Here is a 21,148-nt window from a genome sequence, read left to right as displayed (position 1 = left end):
CGGATTAATAAACAGCCTTTAGACGGGCTCTGCTTTGTGTTTGGCGCTGCCGCGCTAGCGTTGCTAGGAACGATGAGACGTATACAGTGACGTAATGACGTGGCTCTGTGGTGGGTCTTTAGCCCATGGAAAAGCAAACCGGTTCTTAGTAGGCTCCATTCTTGAACCAGCTCCGAACTGGCTCTAGCACCAGCTCCGAACTAGCTCCCGGTTCACTTTGGTGGAAAGGGGGTATAAAAGGCTGCCTCTTGCACTTCACTCGTATTTTGAGTTGTAAATGAGCAGCAAAAAAATATGCTTTTAAATCTATGTAATCTTTATAAATATTAAGTATGCAATTTTATATAAAATATACAGAAATATCAGTTGTAAAAATGTCATTAAAAAAAGGACCCCCCTGTGCAGCCGACGCAAACAAGCACACCCTACAGTTTCCCCAGAAATGGTACCCTCTCTAGTTATTGTTGGAATGCTGAAGCAGCATTCCAAGTATTGTTCTTTGAATATTTAATCAACTTATTATTTTTCTTCTATTTCTTCCGTGGCACCTTTCAGCGCCTTCAAATCTTCAGCTATTAAAACCGTTCAGCTATCAAAATATTCAGCAGTTTCAGGCCATGGGTGCTATGACTTTTCAGCTTTGTACCTGTTATGCTTGAATTAATATAAATCAATATTCATAATATTTTTAACATGGGTTTCCAATGGAGTTCTCTTTCAAATCCTCTCAAACTTCTTTAAACTTCTTCAACTTCCAAATCTTTCTTCTTCCTCAATCTTTCAGCTAGAGCCACCATTTAAACTTTAAAATGTTGACAAAACCCTAAACTATTTTTAAATAATTCAGCTTTTTGATACCTATTCAACTTTTTTCAATATCCCTGATCATGTTTCATGACTTTTTCAAACCGTTTCTGAGATTTACATGGGTGTGTACGTGAAAGCCTAGAGTGCAGACTGAAACGCTTGCCACAATTTTCGCTCTTCATGCTTCGTTTTTGGATCAATAGATCTAATTTTGTGCTGGTCATAGACAGTTGTCTGTTGAATCCAACAGACGTACACATTTGTTCAGAGCCCCACGAAAGCGAGACAAAGTCCAACTCTCGCCCCATAGAGACCAATGCAAATCTGGTGACAAAATCGTCAGAGAAAGCAAAAAGAACAAGATTTTGAAACTGCCGGTAGAGTCGTATTTCTGACCGCACAGACATATAAAGCACATATAAAGCACATCTCTGGTTTCGGCAGAGTCTTGGGTCTCGGAAAATATCCTTATTTTTTGGATTGGACGTATAGTTTTGCGTCTAGGTTAACTTGTTTGAGGTGTGGATTCTAGCTACATTTCTGTTATTCTCTGCCCTCAGCGCGTTACGGTGCGTTTACACTGCAGCGACGCGATGCGAGCGACAACATGTTTTCCATTCATTTTCAATGGAGCCAGGCGAATCGCTTGCGTGGTGCATTGTGGGTAGCGACGCGACGCGATCGCGTTGAGATTTTCTCAACTTTATGCAAATGAGGAGCGATTTTCGCTAGCGATGGCCAATGGCAGTGTTTTCTTGTTTCTTGTAACGTAGCAACCATGGTAAACATTTCTAGCTTTCAGTTTTTAAGATGGAGGAGAAACTAATCGCCTGTGTGGCTGCATATCCAGTCCTGTACGATACGTCTCTGTATTTGTACAAAGACATTAATAAAAAGAATGAGGCCAGGCACAGGTTTGCCGACGTTGTCGGTGCTCCTGGTGGTTTTTTTGTACTTTGTACTCTCGAACAAAGTTACTCCCTGGTCGTATCGACAGATTAGCAGAGACTTTGAGTACTATAATAAAACGTTTTTACACATGTCAACGTGTATGTCTATTAAACAGTTTTGTATTTTGTATACAAGTTGTATTTTGATCGATGTTGCGAGTATGTAAACCCAAGTCTGCACACTTGGCCATGACAACTACAACAGTGACTTTAGAGAACTACAATTCTACATTAATCTGTTTGATACGCCCCCTGTGGGAAGGCGAGCGATGGCAAGCGATTCGCGTCGCTGCAGTGTAAACGCACTGTTAGCAATCATAGCTGCACCGTCACCGTGGCAACGACAGACACGCACCACTCAGAGTTTGATAGTATTTCAAACTAATACAATTTACAAGAGGTGACTCTGCAAAGTGCTGCTAATATCTCTTTTACTACTATTGCTAATGGAACTGTTTTATTCTATTATTTACGCCACTGAGTGCGTTTACTTGACCATGAGAAACCCGATTACTAGCAATTGTCGGTTTATGCGAATAATACGATTACTCCGTTTACATGTGTAATTAGTTATGCGATTACTCAATAAACGCATCTACATGATTATTTGTATTAATCGTTGTATGCTCCACGGACAAAACTTGCACCATCATCCTTCTGCAACAAAATGTCGCCGTGTCTTCCTGTATCGGCCCTACTGCTGTATGTTTCATTCAATCAACACATGGAATCCTACTAAGAAAGCCGAGTAAACGCACTCAATGATAGGCTACATCTGCTACTGCTATTACTATCCCAACTATAATTTCAGCCGTTAAGACTATAATATTATTTTTATGACTAGCTAGCCTAGGCCTACTTCTTCTGTTTAACATTTCAGCTTTCAGCTTCTCCCGCATTGTATTTCAGCTCTTAGCATTGTTAGATGATGCAGTTCAGTTTCCACACTGCCTCTTTTGTGTGACTCACACATTTTTGAAATTAATTTCAGCTTGCGGGTATTTTCTCATTTCTGTATTTTCTGCAATTAAAAAAATAATAATTTCATCTTTCAGCATTCCAACGCATTTTCTGCAGGAAATGCCTTTCTAGTTAAGCCTGACATGCTAAGAGTAAGACATGTCAACATGTTTTATGTGGTTTTGCTCAGGAAAAACACTGCTTATGGCTATTGCACGTCAAGTTGATGCAGAGCACAAGGCCCTGGGGGGTGTCGATTAAGGAAAAGAAAAACTTATTTCGCCAAGTCTCACTTACTTTAGCGAGAGTTCCATTCCATTAAGGTGGCTTATTTTAGTTATAGCTACGTAACCAAGGTAACTTGTACTTCGGAACTAGCCTGATCCGTATCAGGCTAAAAGTCAAGCTAAACTAAAATGTGTTGCAAATAGTGATGTGTCGTTCGTGAACGATTCGTTCATTTTGAACGAATCCTTACAAGGACTCGGGAGTAATGAGTCCTCTCAAAGAGTGATTCATTCATTTTCTCGTGGCCGCGCATCGGGACTGTTGCATAGGCTCGTCCAAATAATTCGTTAATTTCCCGACTCGGCCTTCGGGTACGAGTATTTGGATCATTTTTCACGTGACCTGCATAGGCTCTGTAGTGGTAGCTAGAGGAAACGAACGATTCGTTCATTTCCCGACTCGGTCTTTCTACGAGTCTTTGGATCATTTTTCACGTGACCTGCATAGGCTCTGTAGTGGTAGCTAGAGGAAACGAACGATTCGTTCATTTCCCGACTCGGTCTTTCTACGAGTCTTTGGATCATTTTTCACGTGACCTGCATAGGCTCTGTACTGGAGGAAACGAACGATTCGTTCATTTCCCGACTCGGTCTTTCTACGAGTCTTTGGATCCTTTTTTCACGTGACCCGCATTGTATTTTTTAGTAGGAAACCGTTTCCTCATTCCCTTTGGCGTGGCCGCTGTTTTAGTAAGACGTGAATGATATTCGCTCCAGTCATCATACTGACTGGTTTTGTTATTTTCACTTTACATTTACACTTACTGTTTAGTGCAGTGTAATTGTTTGCCGTGATAATTAAATGCTAGTGTGATAATAAATGACCAAATCATACAAACTGTCATGATACATTATTTTAATGCAGGAATTTCTTTTAAAATAGCATCTGCTGGTGCACATATCATGCATACGTGTTTGCAGTGGACGGATAGCACCCCCCCCCTCCCCCCCGTTGAAATGAACGGATGAGTCAAAAAAAATGATCATTTGACTGAACGAGATTCAAAGAACAGAATCAGTAAAATGATCCGAACTTCCCATCACTAGTTGCAAATAATTTCAAACAGGCGGAAACAGAATCTCAAAAGACAGTTCCGTCTAGTAAATTCCTGCGTGCAAAGCACTTTAGTCTGTGTTCGGAAAAGTAAATTCAGACAAAGTGCAGACATGAATGATTTACGTCTTTACTTCATCTCTAAAAAATATATATTAATTTAAACAAACAAGAAATAATGTCACTTTAACTGTTTTCAAAAGCCATTGGTTAATTGACATAAAATAAAGCCTTAGAAACTAAGCAGAGCGTCTAGACAAGTTACAATCAATTGTGGCGTATCCGTTCTTTGACAACCCTGTGGTGGATGACGGTGCTCAGATTATACAAAGAGCGTTTATCCCACCAGCCCTTAAGGGTCTTCAGAGACAGAAGTAATGCTTCCCTGACCAGTATCTGTGGAAGAAGTATAGGTTCAGCAGGCCCAGCATAGTTTATCTAGATAGATTTAATTGTCATTCTTTAAAAAAAAAAACATAAATATATATATATATATGAAATAACACTTTAGCAACTCTTAAGGATTGCAATGAACACATACGAGCAGCCTACCATCCTTTGTAGAAAGAAATAGAAAGGAGAGTAGTAAACTATAATAGTAGAAAGGAGGGTAGTAGACTGCAGTCTATGTAGGTAGGCCTAGACTATGTAGTCTGCTGGAATCACACACAAGGAAGAAAAATCACTGTAGCCAAGCCTTGACACTGTTCAGTCTGTCTGCATCTCTGTGTGTCTTTGCATGTGGGACATGGAAAGGAAATACCTTTCTCCAAAGCAGTACCTGAATATTATCATCAATTTTCCAGGTCATCTTGAAACACAAAGAATGGAGACTTTTTATTCAATTGTATAAAGTATTTTCATTGTTTAAAGTAGCCTATATGTTGACAAGCCTCTATATTACCTCTCCTTCTGGCTTCCCCAATATTAACTAGAGAGGGTACAATTTCTGGGAAAATTGTAGGGTGTGCTTGCTTGCGTCGGTTGCACAGGGGTCCGTTTTTGGATGAAATTGATCTGATATTTCTGTATATTTTATATAAAAATACATACTTATTAATTATAAAGATTAAATAGATTTAAAAGCATTTTTTTTTTGCTGCTCATTTACAACTCAAAATACGAGTGAAGTGTAGAATGAAATAGATGTCTTCTCATTTCCCCTGCAAGAGGCAGCCTCATAGCTGAATCAAAACGAATACATTTGGTAGACCGGTGTAAAAAAATTGACCTAATCTCTATGATTTAAACGTCCTTTTAAGTTTTTCCCTTCTCGTGATATTTTCAGGCATTTAGCCTATTCATATTGCATTCATTCATGAATAAAGAACCCCCTTTGAAGATTATTCTACGACGTTACCGGCAGTAGAAGATGGAATCGTGATTCAAACAGTACCATCTGCTAACTGAAAATATGCCCCCAAAAACGTAAATAAGCTTGACATTTATTTAGTGGAAAATCGCTTTCATAAAAAGCTCACTGGTAGCGATCATTGCCAGTAACAACGCCAAGTGCGATATAGCCCTGTGTGGAGAAGCTTCCCCGGTAAATTGTACTACTACGGTACAGTACTAGACTACAGCTACTGCTGTGTTCGTTCGTCTTGGTAGCGATTGCGTTGGTTGAATTGGATTCAACGTTCCGTTGTACGGTTTAGGCTGAAATTAATTATTTTCATGAACAGATCAAGTTTAGGCTGTGGCAATGAAGTTAAGGTTAGTAGTTACATAGACTTTTGGTTTAAGTAAGGGGAGTGCCGAACATGTTCTGTCGCCGTTTGACTTCCTACAGCTGTGTAGATGTTTTTGTAGTGTCTCGCGTAGGCTACAGCGTTGCAGTGAGCAACACTGGTTTGAAACCACAGGTAATGATAATTTCACCCACAAATCGTTTACTTGTAATGTAATGTCATAATAAATCCTACAACGAAAATGTATTTGTGAGGAATGTTTATTTTAACGATTGAAAACAGATGCATCATAGACCACTGTAGTATGTGTTGCCCGGGCAACAGAGGCTAATGTCATGATGCTAATACTTCCGAAAGTAGATGTACTTCCTTAATAAAATCAGCTTATATTGTAAATTACATGTCACAATTGTGTGTCATATCACAAAGTAAAATTAGTAAATAGTTATCACCCTGGCCTCTTTGCTTGTGGCGTTTCTGCAGCTGCCTTGCAGTAAAGCAGTTAGCTTAGCTATCTCCCAGAAGTTAACGAGCTGCTAAACTAATGTTCTGCTAGAGATAGTCACGCGAGTTTTCGTGACGTTAGTGACGTAAGTAGCGTCATTGACTGTGGCTAGCAAGTTAGCCACCGTTAGCTTCACTTTTCGCCACAAAAACGTAATTTCCACTTAAACCATACAACGGAACGTAAATCCCAATAGAAGCAACTCAATCGCTACCAAGACGAAACTTTTGACACATACGTTGTCTATGTAGTCCAAATATTGACTGAGTTTTAGGGGGGCAAAAATAATAAAAAGAATAATAATAATATATATGTGAGATAACAAAGGTTGTGCCCTTGCCGAAGGCAAAGCACACCCAATAATCCAAGATGGCGCCGATGAAGGCTGCCTCGGTCGTTAGGTGCGCTCTTTTCTGTCTTGTTTTGTCTGTTAATTCAGTGTTCTGCCAAGATTTCCGGGGTTCTCTAACAAGAGAAGTACTTCTAAACATCAGGACTACAACTCCTGTGGATTTATTTCCTACTTTTCTGCTTCCAGCGGCAGAATTAGTAGGAATTATAGTCAAAGCCACCCTCGGCTTTGTCCTAGCAGCGAAGCGTCGTAGGAGAGGCAAACGAGCCGGTGCTCTGGTGCGACTCCGTCGGTGTGGGGCACGCACAGTGTTACCGGGGATATTTCTCTCCAACGTGCGTTCACTGAGCAACAAACTGGATGAACTTCAGCTACTGGTGGCTTTCATTCATCTTCCGTTTTGTGCTTTACGGAGACATGGCTGAGTGAACTGATCCCAGACTCTGCGCTACAGCTAGCAGGTTTCAAACTGCTGAGAGCGGATCGTGACCCTGTGCTCTCTGGCAAAACGAAAGGCGGTGGTATTTGTTTTTACATTAACAGTGGCTGGTGTGAAGATGTGACAGTGATTCTGCAGCACTGTTCTCCTGATCTGGAATATTTTTTTATTAACTGTAGATCTTTTTACTCGCCACGAGCATTTGCATCATTCATTCTGGTTGGCGTCTACATGCCTCCGCAGGCTAGCGTCAACGAGGCTCAACGTGTGCTCGCCAGCCAGATACTGAGTGTGGAGCATGAAAATCCCAAATGCCCAAAAAGCCAAGGCCAACAGGACTCAATGACTACAGACCCGTCGCCCTGACCTCTGTGGTAATGAAGTCTTTCGAGCGCCTGGTGCTGGCACACCTTAAATCCATCACTGACCCTCTACTGGACCCCCTGCAGTTTGCCTACAGAGCCAACAGGTCTGTGGACGATGCAGTTAACATGGCCCTCCACTTCACCCTACAGCACCTGGACTCCCCAGCATCCTATGCCAGGATCCTGTTTGTGGACTTCAGCTCTGCCTTCAATACCATCATCCCCGCCCTGCTTCAGGACAAGCTCTCCCAGCTGAACGTGCCTGATTCCACCTGCAGGTGGATCACAAGACTTCCTGTCTGACAGGAAGCAGTGTGTTAAGCTGGGAACACAAGTCTCTGACTCCCGGTCCATCAGCACCGGATCACCTCAGGGTTGCGTCCTTTCTCCTCTGCTCTTCTCCCTGTACACCAACAGCTGCACCTCCAGTCATCCGTCCGTCAAACTCCTGAAGTTTGCGGACGACACCATCCTTATTGGGCTCATCTCTGGTGGAGACGAGTCTGATTATAGGTGGGAAGCGGCCAACCTGGTGACCTGGTGCAGCCAGAACAACTTAGAGCTCAATGCTCTTAAGACAGTGGAGATGGTTGTGGACTTCAGGAAGAACACAGCCCCACTCACCCCCATCACACTGTGCGACTCCCCAGTCAACACTGTGGAGTCCTTCCGCTTCCTGGGCACTATCCTCTCCCAGGACCTCAAGTGGGAACTGAACATCAGCTCCCTCATCAAGAAAGCACAACAGAGGATGTACTTCCTTCGGCAGCTGAAGAAGTTCAACCTGCCAAAGACAATGATGGTGCACTTCTACTCAGCCATCATTGAGTCCATCCTCACCTCCTCCATCACCGTCTGGTACGCTGCTGCCACTGCCAAGGACAAGAGCAGGCTGCAGCGTATCATCCACACTGCTGAGAAGGTGATTGGCTGCAATCTGCCTACCCTCGAAGACCTGCACACCTCGAGGACCCTGAGGCGTGCGAGGAAGATTGTGGCCGACCCCTCCCACCCTGGTCACTCCCTGTTCCAGCTACTCTCCTCTGGCAGAAGGCTGCGGTCCATCAGGACCAAAACCTCACGCCAATTAGACCTGGCGTGAGGTTAGACCAAGTGCCAATTAGACCAAGTGCCCTACTGTCTGCCATTCACATTGTAAAATATGCTTGAGTGCACAGGATGCCCCATGCAATAAATGACAGTGTGCCTTCTATAAATGTAAAAACATGTCTTCATGAGTTCCTTTATAGTAGAGAAAATGTGACGCAGTACCCTATAAGGTGCCCTTACAATGGTCTAAATTGGACTGTTCCCATGCCCTTACTTCCAATGGAAAAGGGTGCTGTTATGAAGTGCCCTTTATGCTGCCCCTACATGACAGTGTCCCAAATGTTGCCCTTTCCAAAGAAGACGATTAGATGCTGTGCCCAACAATCTCCCCTAATGTTCCCACTAGGGCATGCTTTGAGGCTGTGACAACCCTTGGCACAGTCACAGTCTGTCACTGTTCAACCCCCCTCTGGATCTGTGGAGGCAGAGTTTATCAGTTAATAAATGCGTGTGGCAAAGTTATTTTGAAGTAATTTATTAATTTTGTTCAAGATGTGAAGACAAAAACATTATTAGCCCACATCAAGTGCAATTAACCATGGCCTTCTTCAGTGTTTTGAATTTTATCCTACAATTTTCAATTGCTGCCACATTCTTTTTTGGGCTATTATTCTCAATCTCCTGTTGAGAATATCGGCCATAGGCTAGCCTACTGTCAGAACGGTTTCAGACAGCTCATCAAATTACGCTAATTATCAGTAGGCCTAAATGCATATATTTATGTTAAGTAGATTTGGTAGGTCTACAATTGACGCATTTTAACAGTCGTAATGGTTTGACAAGTTGTCTCCCTTGCCATGTTAATTGCAGCAACATTGTCCTTTTCGGGGACAACTCCAAAAAACCTCAATTGACGCTGCTGAAACAACACCACTCTGCTGGTTTACGCTTTGCTTTTTGCAACATAACTCCTCTTTTCGACGATCGCCTGATCTGGGCTGCACAGTCTAAACTTATTGAGGTCTAGCTTGAATTAGCGTTGCCTGTTAGTGGAACGGAACATTCGTGGAACGGCTTGAGGCTTAAGTCTAAGTTGACATTTATCCAAGTGAGACTTATTCGTGTTAGCCCGACTTGCGTTAGCGACGTTGATGGAACACCCCCTGGAGGGTTGTTTCCAAAGAATCTATGATTGTTTGGAACAGGTGACCACACTACACACATCAAGTACCCTTAATGAATCTGTGTAAGAGACAATTATTTCAATGCACTCCAGCCAATCAGAATCAAGTATTCACCAAGGCCATGGTATAAAAGTTATTCTGCTATTTAGCCACATCTGCAACAAGTGATAAACCCATTCAGTCATTAAATTATCTAATGCTTTGAGTATCTGGTATGCCTAAGGCACAAAAAATTGAACAAAATTATATTATCATAATTCAATAAGACTTCCTTTTCTGTTTCTCACCTCCTTTGTTTTGCACTTGGCAAAGAAGCTGACAGGGCTGGAAGTTCGGGTCAGGGTAGTCTCTGACTCTTCCAGCAGACCCCGGACAGTTCTATCTGTAGACAGGATCACTGTGAAGTCATCATTCTTGGGCCGGTTGCATACATGCTTGTTGTAGACCGTGGTTGGGTTAGTAAAACCACGTGTGGACTTGGCTAGGGTGGGAGAGAGTTGGGTTTAGTATTTATTAAAAGTTAGGGTGCAATTAAATATAAATAATTTATTGTTCTGTCTGTACCATATTAGCCATGGATCCAGTTTTCATTATATATGAATGATATGTTTTGGTGTTGAAAATCACCTCTTGGTGCTTTTCCCAGTGGGGCTTGTTCTACTATGTAGTCCTGTGGACAGATCAGGTTGTTGCTTGCAAGGACTCCATTGTTCACACACCACATGAATGTGGATTTGACTGTAAAAAGAAATGAACACTCTTTTCCTCAAGACATACTTAGAAATAGATTATGACATTAACAGGACATCAGAAATGTGTCAGCCCACAAATACAGACTGTGCAGAGTTGTCTGAATGAATGGTCTTCCGAATAAATGGTCTTCTCTCTACACTTGGAAGATGAAATTGACAGGATGTCGATCCCTCATGAAGTTATGATAGCCAAATAAACAGCGTGAATATTACAAAGTATTTTCTCCTTGCCTCAGGCAATGACAAACGGGCCAGAGGTGACATTAAGTTTAGGGCTGCAACGATTAGTTGACATTATCGACAACGTCGACAATAAAAAAATTGTCAATAAATATTTCTGTTGTCGACAGATCGCTGTAGCGCAAGAGCTAAAATGTCAGCTTGCAAACGGAGCAGAACAAGCAGAAGCAGAACACCATTCTCAAATGTGCACTGGATGTAGGGTGGATAGAAAGCAAAGATTTTGGCCAAGGCTAACCAACTGCCAAATAATTCCAGACTTTGTGGAACGCCGGTAGCAAACGTACTGATTTGAACATTCAGCAAGCCTAAGTTAACATGAATATAGAATGCCGCCTTACTAGCATCGGAATTTTCAGGTCCACCTCCTTTTCTTTGCTTAAAAACTAGCGACTATTAGTGTAAAATAAAAAAATAATTAGAAAAATAACTGTTTGCATGTAGACACTTACCCCTTAATTCTATCAAATGATGTCTGCAATACATTGAGAAAGTTTATGAATATACTGTTAATAACCTAGTTTTGCGGCTTTTGCTACCTTGCATAAAAGGTCAGCCCAACAAGGAGACATATTGTAAATGAAAATGGTATGTTTTCTTCAAAACAAGGTATCTTTAGTAGTTTTACTAGTTGAAGAAATGTTGTTGAAAATCCCATAAGAACGCATAGAAATCTTCACGTTCTATTGAGAAAAAAGTAGTGCACAGTGCCCGTGATGCAGTCGGTTGCACACAAACACACACATACACAGACTCCCGGAATTATAGATAGGGCACAGTGCCCGCGAGCATTCACAGCGCTTTACTTTTTCCACATTTTGTCAATGTGAAAATAAATTAAAATGTGAAAATAAATGTGCAAAATAAATGCATTTTCCCTCTAAATTCAACACACAATACCCCATAATGACAAAGTGACAAAAGTTTGTTTCATATTTTTTATAGATTTGCAGAAATTTAGTACAAAAACATAACATGTACATAAGTATTCACAGCCTTTGCTCAATACTTTGTTGAAGCACCTTTGGCAGCAATTACAACCTCAAGTCTTTTTTGGGGAAGTTTTTCCTATTCTATTTTTGGACAGTTTCTTCCATTCTTCTCTGCAGGACCTCTCAAGGTCCATCAGGTTGGATGGGGAGCGGGTTCAAGTCTAGGTTCTGGCTGGCCCACTCAAGGACATTCACAGATAATTCACATTCCCGAAGCCACTCCTTTGTTATCTTGGCTGTGTGCTTTGGGTCTTTGTCCTGTTGGAGGATGAACCTTTGCTCCAGACATGAGGCTTGGCAATCAGGCCAAAGAGTTCAATCTTTGTTTCATAAGACCAGAGAATTTAGTTTCCCATGGTCTGAGAGTCCTTCAGGTGCTTTTTGGCAAACTCCAGACGGGCTGGCATGTGCACTTTACTGAGAAGTGGCTTCCGTCTGGCCACTCTTCCATACAGGCCTGATTGGTGAAGTGCTGCAGAGATGGTTGTCCTTCTGGAAGGTTTCCTCTCTTCACAGAAAAACGCTGGAGCTCTGTCAGAGTGACCATTGTGTTCTTGGTCACCTGCCTGACTAAGGCCCTTCTCAGTTTGGCCTGGCGGCCAACTCTAGGAAGAGTCCTGGGGGCAATTCCAGAAAGCGGGTTTAGTGAAAACTTTTAGTTGGTTAACCCAGAAAAGAGGCATACTTCCGTTCCAGAAAGAGAGGTAATGGAAACTTTTGGTCAGTGTCCATGGTAACTTACTCTGTGATCCAACCCGCTCACTAGCAGGTTTTCCATTACAAACTCTGCGTTTGTCCCCTCCCACTTTCTGAGCCTGATACAGTTGGCAGACATGTGATGTCCTTTCCTGGTTGAGCCGACTGATCTCCCCCAAAAATTAATTCGAGAGGATTTTAAGACTGCGATTCGATGTGCTTTAATTCCCTGATGAATACCTAAGTTAACGTTACCGTTTCCCGTCACACTCGCAAATGTTACACACCGTGGACATGCACTCAGAACCGACCAAATGCTTTTTGGCACTGAAATAAAGACAAATAATTGAAATTGTATTTGGTCTTCTTCATTGCCTCCAAATAGAAATCCAACAATGAGTATTTTTATCGGCTATTGTTCCTACAATTAACATGATTCACCTGTGACCATGTACCATCCTGTAACTGGTGTTCCAGCTAATCTTTTTCAAGATTAGCAGGGCTGTACACTAACCTTTTCCACTGGTGGCACTTGCGCACAATTTATTTATAGTAAACCGCTCTGGATAATAATGAACAATAATGAACCTGTATTGCATACAGATGTGCACTTTAAAGGTCCCATGGCATGAAAATGTCACTTTGAGGTTATTTAACATTAATAAAATACTAGAGTTCCCCTAGCCTGCCTTTGGTCCCCCAGTGGCTATACATTTTGATAGGTGTAAACCAAGCCCTGGGTATTTTTCTTCGCCTTGAGAAAATGTAAGCTTAAATGCTTTGATCTGAAAATCTTCCCCGTATGTTGTCATAAGGGGAAAGGTTACCTCCCCTTTCTCTGCTTTCCCTGCACAGAGAATTTGGCCCCCCAATGAGAAAATGAGCTACGACCGTGCGTGCGCGATATCGTTTTTTCCTCGAGAGACATCATGGCTTGCAATGGAAGTTAGCCCCGTCTCTCTCCTCTTCATCGTCGTCCTAAGGAAAGCTCATTGTGGGACTGCTCGTAGTGGCTTTAATTCTGCACCAAGGCTGAATTTTGGGAATGAGACTTCAGATACAGTATTATGGAACCACTAAGGCCTATAAAAAAGCATCCAAAAACAGCATGCCATGGGACCTTTAATTACTTGCAATATTTTAAACCAAATGCCTTTTTGTTTTCTTTAACATTAATTGGAATAGATTTACTGCAATAGAAAATACAGTAGGCCTACATTATGAAGTGCCAAATGAATTTATTTTAGATTTCAACATGTTACGGTTGGGGCACAGATGGGCAGACTCCTGAACTCTTAAGTAAAAATAACGCCGAAATGCAGTCGAGGGTGCTGCTGCGTTACGGGATATGTAGGCCCAACCTGTCTCTACACATCGCGTGCTTCATACCGTCATTGTGAAGCTTCAATGTTTCGTGTTTGAATTGTTTTGCTGTTACAAATGTGGACAGTCTTGCAATTGAAAGCCCACAGAATTTACAGAACACACAGTGCATTGATCCGTCTTGGTACCTTACGGTACGTGTCCACTACAGCGGAGCGGGCGGCACGTGGCATCGGCTTCCGATTCATTTTCAATTAAACCGGGCGTTGACGCTCGCGTAGGGCATTGTGAGAAGGCGAGCGTAGCGGAGCGTTGCAAGTTGGATTTTCTCAACTTTATGTAAATGAAAAGTGTTAAACGCTAGTGTTGGCCAATCGGATTGGTTTCTTGTTTCTTGTAACGTAGCAACCGTTGGTCATGATCAACATTTAAAGATTACATTAAACTAATAATGCATGGTGCAGGGTTGCCAATGTTGTCAGTGTCCCTAGTGTATTTTTATACTTTTAAATTCAGTCTCGTCACATTACGTGACTGTTCTGTGCCACTGCTAGCTGGCTAGCCCAGCTTACAAATGACTGGTTGAGTGAAAATTCTGTATTTTTACACAAATGTTGTGTAAAAGTGGTATTTTGATCTATATTGTGAGTACATGAACCCAAGTCTGCACGCTTGGCCATGACTATAACAGTGACCTTAGAGAACTACAACTCTGTATTAACCTGTCTAACACGCCCCCGAGCGTGGGGTACTGTGGGAAGACAAGCGGTGCGGAGCGTTAAAAAACGCTCTAGTGGACAAGTACCTTTAGCTCTAACCATTGCCGCCACCAGTGTTGCCAGTATTGCCATGGCAATACTATTTTTGAAAAAAGTATTGCCTCATTTGCCTGGAAATACTATTTTTTCGCAGACCTTATGAGGTTTATTTAATTTAGAAAACTTAAGTAAACTGTAATGACAACCACATTTTATGTAGTGAGGAATCTGAAGCAATAAGAAAACATTTGACTTTTCAATAGGCTATACGTTGCGCCTTGCGCTGGTGAAAAAGTTTGTCAATACTACTTATCAGTGGCAGAACCAGACTTTTATATATGGGGTGGCCAGGGCTACTTCAGGGGGTCCACAGACCAAGACTGAAAATGTGTGTATAACCTTAGCCTGGCTATAAGCAGTGCAAGTTATTCATATGATTGCTGATGCGAAATAGAAATTCCAATTCACTTAAGCCTGAGTTCTTCAGTGTGGCCTAGTATGGTCCACTTACTTTAATCAAATTCTACATTTACTATGAATAGACTGTGTCTCTACATCTGAATTGCAACTCATTTCTTTCTTACACACACTGTACTATACTCACAAACTGGAGAGACTTTGTTCACTCTGTTTTCATGAATACATAATCTGGGTATAACCAGGTTAGATCCTTTGATGAATCTTTTACATTAAAACATAACTATTAGTGTATACTCACACAAAACATGCCGCAGACATCAAAACAAGAACACTCATGAATCAACAACCAACATTTTAAAGTGAGGCTTAATCGGAAAAAAACTTTTGTGTAGGCTTACATGTGTGGCCTACAAACACAAGCTAAACTTGGCATGTGACTGACTGCCTAGTATGCTCTGAACTGGTGCCTGTAGCCTTGGGGAGGGAGCTGCTCTGAGGTCTTGGGGTGGTGCAAGGACTGGGGTCTATTTCCACCTGATCCTGTTTGCTCAGCTTTTTGAAGAAGTCTGCTATGTCACCCCTTCTTTTAATGTTTGAAGTGAACCCTAAGCAAAAATAACATGTAGGCCTACACATCCAATTACCCACATTTGAGTCCAATCTCAACCTTAAACATATCCCCATTATTATCTTTAATCAACTACCAGCCTTTAAGTTACTAGATCATGGCTAGCCCTACTCTGAAATACGTATTTCAAACAGGCATTATACAATAGCAAACAGGGTAGCTATCTGACTGCAGTGTTCATCTTTTGTAATGTTAATCAGAATCAGAATTCGGTTTATTTGCCATGTATGTTATACAAACACGGAATTTACTGTGGCAGGGAGGTGCAAAACACTAAAAATATACAGATCTTAAATTAAGTAAAAGTACAAAAGTTTAACTATTTCTAAGAACTAAACAATCTAAGAATACAACAATTTAAATATAAAATAAAATATATATAAAAATAAGAATAGAATGAGCAGCGTGAATGGTCAACATAGTGCAATCGGATACTGAGATAAAGTGGCTTATGCATACTGAATTGCCATTAGATGGACTTATAATACTTATAAGTATATACTAATAAGTGAATGAATGTCAATGGGAGTCCTTGGGCTTGTTGAAGAGGCCAGTAGCAGATGGAAAGAAACTGTTCTTATGGCGTGAGGTTTTGGTCCTGATGGACCGCAGCCTTCTGCCAGAGGGGAGTAGCTGGAACAGGGAGTGACCAGGGTGGGAGGGGTCGGCCACAATCTTCCTCGCACGCCTCAGGGTCCTCGAGGTGTGCAGGTCTTCGAGGGTAGGCAGATTGCAGCGGATCACCTTCTCAGCAGTGCGGATGATAAGCTGCGGTCTGCTCTTGTCCTTGACAGTGGCAGCAGCGTACCAGATGGTGATGGAAGAGGTGAGGATGGACTCAATGATGGCTGTGTAGAAGTGCACCATCATTGTCTTTGGCAGGTTGAATTTCTTCAGCTGCCGTAGGAAGTACATCCTCTGTTGTGCTTTTTTGGTGAGGGAGCTGATGTTCAGTTCCCACTTGAGGTCCTGGGAGAGGATGGTGCCCAGGAAGCGGAAGGACTCCACAGTGTTGACTGAGGAGTCGCACAGGGTGATGGGGGTGAGTGGGGCTGTATTCTTCCTGAAGTCCACAACCATCTCCACTGTCTTAAGACCATTGAGCTCTAAGTTGTTCTGGCTACACCAGGTCACCAGGTTGTCAGCTTCCCACCTATAGTCAAACTCATCCCCGTCAGAGATGAGTCCAATGAGGGTGGTGTCGTCCGCAAACTTCAGAAGTTTGACAGACGGATGACTGGAGGTGCAGCTGTTGGTGTACAGGGAGAAGAGCAGAGGGGAAAAGACGCAGCCCTGAGGAGATCCGGTGCTGATGGACCGGGAGTCAGAGACTTGTGTTCCCAGCTTAACGCACTGCTTCCTGTCAGACAGGAAGTCTGTGATCCATCTGCAGGTGGTGTCAGGCACGTTCAGCTGGGAGAGCTTGTCCTGAAGCAGGGCAGGGATGATGGTGTTGAAGGCAGAGCTGAAGTCCACAAACAGGATCCTGGCATAGGATGCTGGGGAGTCCAGGTGCTGTAGGGTGAAGTGGAGGGCCATGTTAACGGCGTCATCCACAGATCTGTTGGCTCTGTAGGCAAACTGCAGTGGGTCCAGGAAAGGGTCTGTGATGGCTTTGAGGTGTGCCAGCACAAGGCGCTCAAAAGACTTCATTACCACAGAGGTCAGGGCGACGGGTCTGTAGTCATTGAGTCCTGTTGGCCTTGGCTTTTTGGGCACAGGGATGATTGATAAGGCATCTCATCAAGGAATCTTAGCAGTTAAAGTACAATAATAGTGTCAGGGAGTCAGGTGGCTGAGCGGTTAGGGAATCGGGCTAGTGATCTGAAGGTTGCCAGTTAGATTTCCGGCCGTGCCAAATGACGTTGTGTCCTTGGGCAAGGAACTTCACCCTACTTGCCTCGGGGGAATGTTCCTGTACTTACTGTAAGTCGCTCTGGATAAGAGCGTTTGCTAAATGACTAAATGTAAATGTTGTGTAGCGACCCACACAGAAAGACGTGTGTTCAGCTATATGTTAGGCTGTTAGTTGGTTGTTTACCAATATTGTTCGCAGGGTCCGACATGCCAATCAACCTGCTGTCTGCCAATCACGGGAATGTTCGGATGCCGAGCAGCCTGGTGGTTGGCGAAGGGGCATGGAGGGGGGTTGGGCAGGGGGGGGTGGAGCATTCAAAGTTTTAGCTTTAGTTTCAGGTTTAGCGTCTGTTCTTTCTGTTACATCTGGGTTTTACAAGAGACGGTCACTATTATTTTGTGGGCTACCTTTCTTATATTTAGCGTGGGATAGGGCCAAACAGCTGTTTGGCTTACTAGTAGCCTGTGTATCGTGTGGTTAATAAACGTCAATTCGGGAACTTCATCTTATGCCTGGACGATTATTCCTTCCTGACCTAGTCCAGGGTTTTTCCTGGGTCAAAATGGGTCTTCAGTGCTCCAAAAAAAATACATATATGTATTCTTTTTTTTCTTTTTCTATTCAATGTACGTACGTACGTTATCATTCGCTTATGTTATGTTGATCGAAATGTATTATATTGGTTCTCTGTTCAATTGTCTTACCACCACAAACATCAAGACATTTAGTTCATAACAGAAGTCATTACATGCCAGGGTTTTTCCTGGGTCAAAATGGGTCTTCGGTGCTCCAAAAAAAATAATTTACGTATTCTTTTTTTTCTTCTTTTTTCTAATCAATGTATTTATTCCCAGGTGTTTTGCATCTCCCCCCCTCCCTGTAATAGTCTAATAGCTAATGTAATATTGCACATATTTTCATACTATTTCCCCTAAAGCAATAAAGTTACGCTACTTAAAGACACCTTACACTCAAAGTATGCTCTAAATGGCATAAATGCTGCCAATTAATAATTGACGTAACAACTTATTGTAAATGGTCAGTAGCCTAGCCTATCGATTAAGGTAAGCCACTCTGAAGCATGTACACTGCCTGCTTCATTTGATCTTAATAGGCTAAGCATTTTGTAGCAAATAATAACAATAAACCCACTTTTTATTAATTAAAACTACTTCAGCATAATAATGCACCTAAAATACAAACCTGAGGAAGGGCAGCAATCGCTATCGAATCAACAGACAATATATATAGCTAGCAGGGGAAGAATACAAATAACGAAAATCACCAGTTAACTTGATTTAAATTTGCAAGAACTATAGACTTATACAATAACAGGCTTAAATGAACTGACAACATAAGTTATACGACTTACAGTTCTCAAGGACGCACACACGCAATCTCAACTGCGGTGTGAAGCGCGTATCCGTGCAATTCTCCGACATGCACTCTAACAATCACTGCTGATAGACGGCCTAAAATGTTGTACAGCCTGATTTCTAATACCATGGCAGCAGAAATGTAGCCATAGAGGAAACACTGCACTATATATTATCATTCCAGGTTAAGAATACCAATGGAGGCTGCGTTGGAAATCATAAATAAAACTTTTGTCAGCATTTTCAGTGGAAATTTCATTTGCATTTGTACAGGTGTATTCGTGCACGTCAGGCCCTCGCAGCGGAACGACAGTTTACTGGCCGCTCTGTCCATTCGCGCACCTCAAAGTTGCGTATTGATCAGACAAGAAGACACGCTTATCAACTCGATTACTATTGATCAAAACAGAACGAGGGTTCGGCTGTAGCCTACTGATAAGATGTCAATTCTGGAGAAGGCAGGCCGGAAGGAGTCACGACAATTATAAAGAGGGTTGACTCGGTTTTATTAGCTTGACGTCGGATCATGCCACCAATCCACAACAGAGTGGCTAGCATGAGTGAAGACTCTCTCTTACAAGAGTGCTTAAATACAGTATCTGGACATGTTCAAACATAGAATGCACAGAATCGCTTCCTTAACGGGTCTTCAGTGGTCAGTACACTGATACACTAGAACGTTCAACAGGTGAAGTGGTCGTTAATCACATAAGCCTTATTTGTACATGATTTTCCTCACTGTCTCCCCACTGTCTGGACTGCATGCTATATTCTGCTCAGAGGGAGCCTTGCTACATGACCTCTTGACCTTACAGAGACACACGCTGGACATGTACCCAGAAACTCTGCCTTACACCTATTTGAAACATACTAATGAGAACATATTCGCTGACATGCATTGCACGCGTGTTGTACACAGCTTTTTTTTTATTATTATTATCGCAGACTTTTTTTTTGCCTTTGGCACCCGGGATTTGTCATTGGCGCTCGGGAAAACGGCTTTGGCGCACGCCAAAATATTCTCTATGCAGGAAATATTCTGTAGTCAGGTCATTACAATAGATTTCAAATGGCTAAATGATACTGTTGTTTTTGTTGTAAATGCCGTTGTGTAAATAAGAAATAACATAAGGGCATTTAGTTTGTTTAATAAAAGAGCAAGCTATAGCTGTTTAATAGGAAAGTTAACCTTAAATGACTTATTTTGTGATCTGGCGCTAAAATTTACTTGACCTTCCAGGGGGGGCGGGGGGTGCCCCCTAATATAATGGTAGGGGAAACACTGCACATTACTGTTTTAACAAATGCTCATAATAAATCATAGCATATTGCCTAAAACCTAAGTTAAGCACAAAAATAATCAGTGATACATTTGCGACCCATAAAAAATTTCAATCGCAATGGCATTTCAAAAGGTCACAAATGCAACAATTTTGGTCGCAGTGTAGTGCCCTGCAAATGTCATTATCTGAATGCTCTTGATATAGGGTTTATCCATATGGAAGTAATTTAGTCTTATACTGCTCTATGATGGGGGCCTCTAGCTTACCTGCAGGGAGGCCAAGATGGTGGTAAGCCACTCCCATTTCCTCCACCACCGTATCATGCACCTGGCTCTCTGTGGCTGTGGCCTGGACCCTTGCCTGGATGATGTGGTTCTCTAGCATATCAGCATCTCTCATACGCTTCCTATGTTCTGAGTGCACCTTAGGTAAAAAACAGAATCGCATCATTAGGTTCAGGGTGAAATAGTTAAACCAGTAAGTGTTTGAGGATGACATAGATGTGGATGAAAATTAGGGTTGCACGATATTGACAAAATGTGATATTGCGATATTGAGCATGAATATTGCGATATCGATATTCATTTAGATATTCCTAAACATATATAAAAACACAAAAGTTATGGGAAAACACATCAAAATAGATAAATAGAATATCAAAACAACAAGTTTTCGTACAACACAAGGGTTTATTTAAACTGACATTACAACTTGAATAAATAAATAAACGCCATGTATACAAAACAGGACATGTTTTGCTGGTGATACAGTATAACAAACGTGAAAAATGTATCAGAAACAGAGCCCAACACAAATCTAGCCTTTAGAAGGCAAGGGGCACTCACTGGTAGAGGCTACAGATTATGATTTAAGAAAAACTAGCATGTCAACCATAGCTGGTTTGAGCCGTGAACGGTGAGCCGTTCACTATGTTTCCCCCTGTACTAAATATTCTTTCTGAGGGTGAACTGGTTGCAGGGGTACAAAGATATTTTCTTGCTAGCTTGCTCAGAGTGGGGTAGCTCACTTGGTGACACTTCCACCAGGCCAGGGGATCATCCTCGCTGTCAATGGAGGGGGTGTACAGCTGGTGTGGTGGTGCTGCTGCTCTTCAGCAAACTCCCCAATGACCTCTTGGCCTTTTTGGAGGTGGGGCTGGGACTGTCTGATCCTGGGGC

General features: G+C 42.2%; 1 protein-coding gene across 6 annotated transcripts in view; it reads right to left on the bottom strand.

Moving 5' to 3' along the window:
* dlec1 (DLEC1 cilia and flagella associated protein) overlaps positions 1-21,148 on the bottom strand; it is a 206,508-nt gene that overhangs the window by 146,131 nt on the left and 39,229 nt on the right. For all 6 annotated transcript variants that reach the window (XR_009932247.1, XM_062479022.1, XM_062479023.1 and 3 more), the window contains exons 3-5: positions 20,237-20,393; positions 10,272-10,382; positions 9,932-10,125 (exon numbers count right to left, since the gene is read on the bottom strand). Coding sequence is in view for 5 of the 6 variants with exons in the window: in XM_062479022.1 (XP_062335006.1) it covers positions 9,932-10,125; positions 10,272-10,382; positions 20,237-20,393 (462 nt within the window). In the remaining variant the exon portion in view is untranslated. The remainder of the gene's footprint in view (positions 1-9,931; positions 10,126-10,271; positions 10,383-20,236; positions 20,394-21,148) is intronic.

This window comes from Osmerus eperlanus, chromosome 15 (genome assembly GCF_963692335.1).
Source record: "Osmerus eperlanus chromosome 15, fOsmEpe2.1, whole genome shotgun sequence".
Classification (NCBI taxonomy): Eukaryota; Metazoa; Chordata; class Actinopteri; order Osmeriformes; family Osmeridae; genus Osmerus; species Osmerus eperlanus.
Note: the sequence above shows the minus strand (reverse complement) of the source record. Positions and strands in the feature narration are given on the sequence as shown.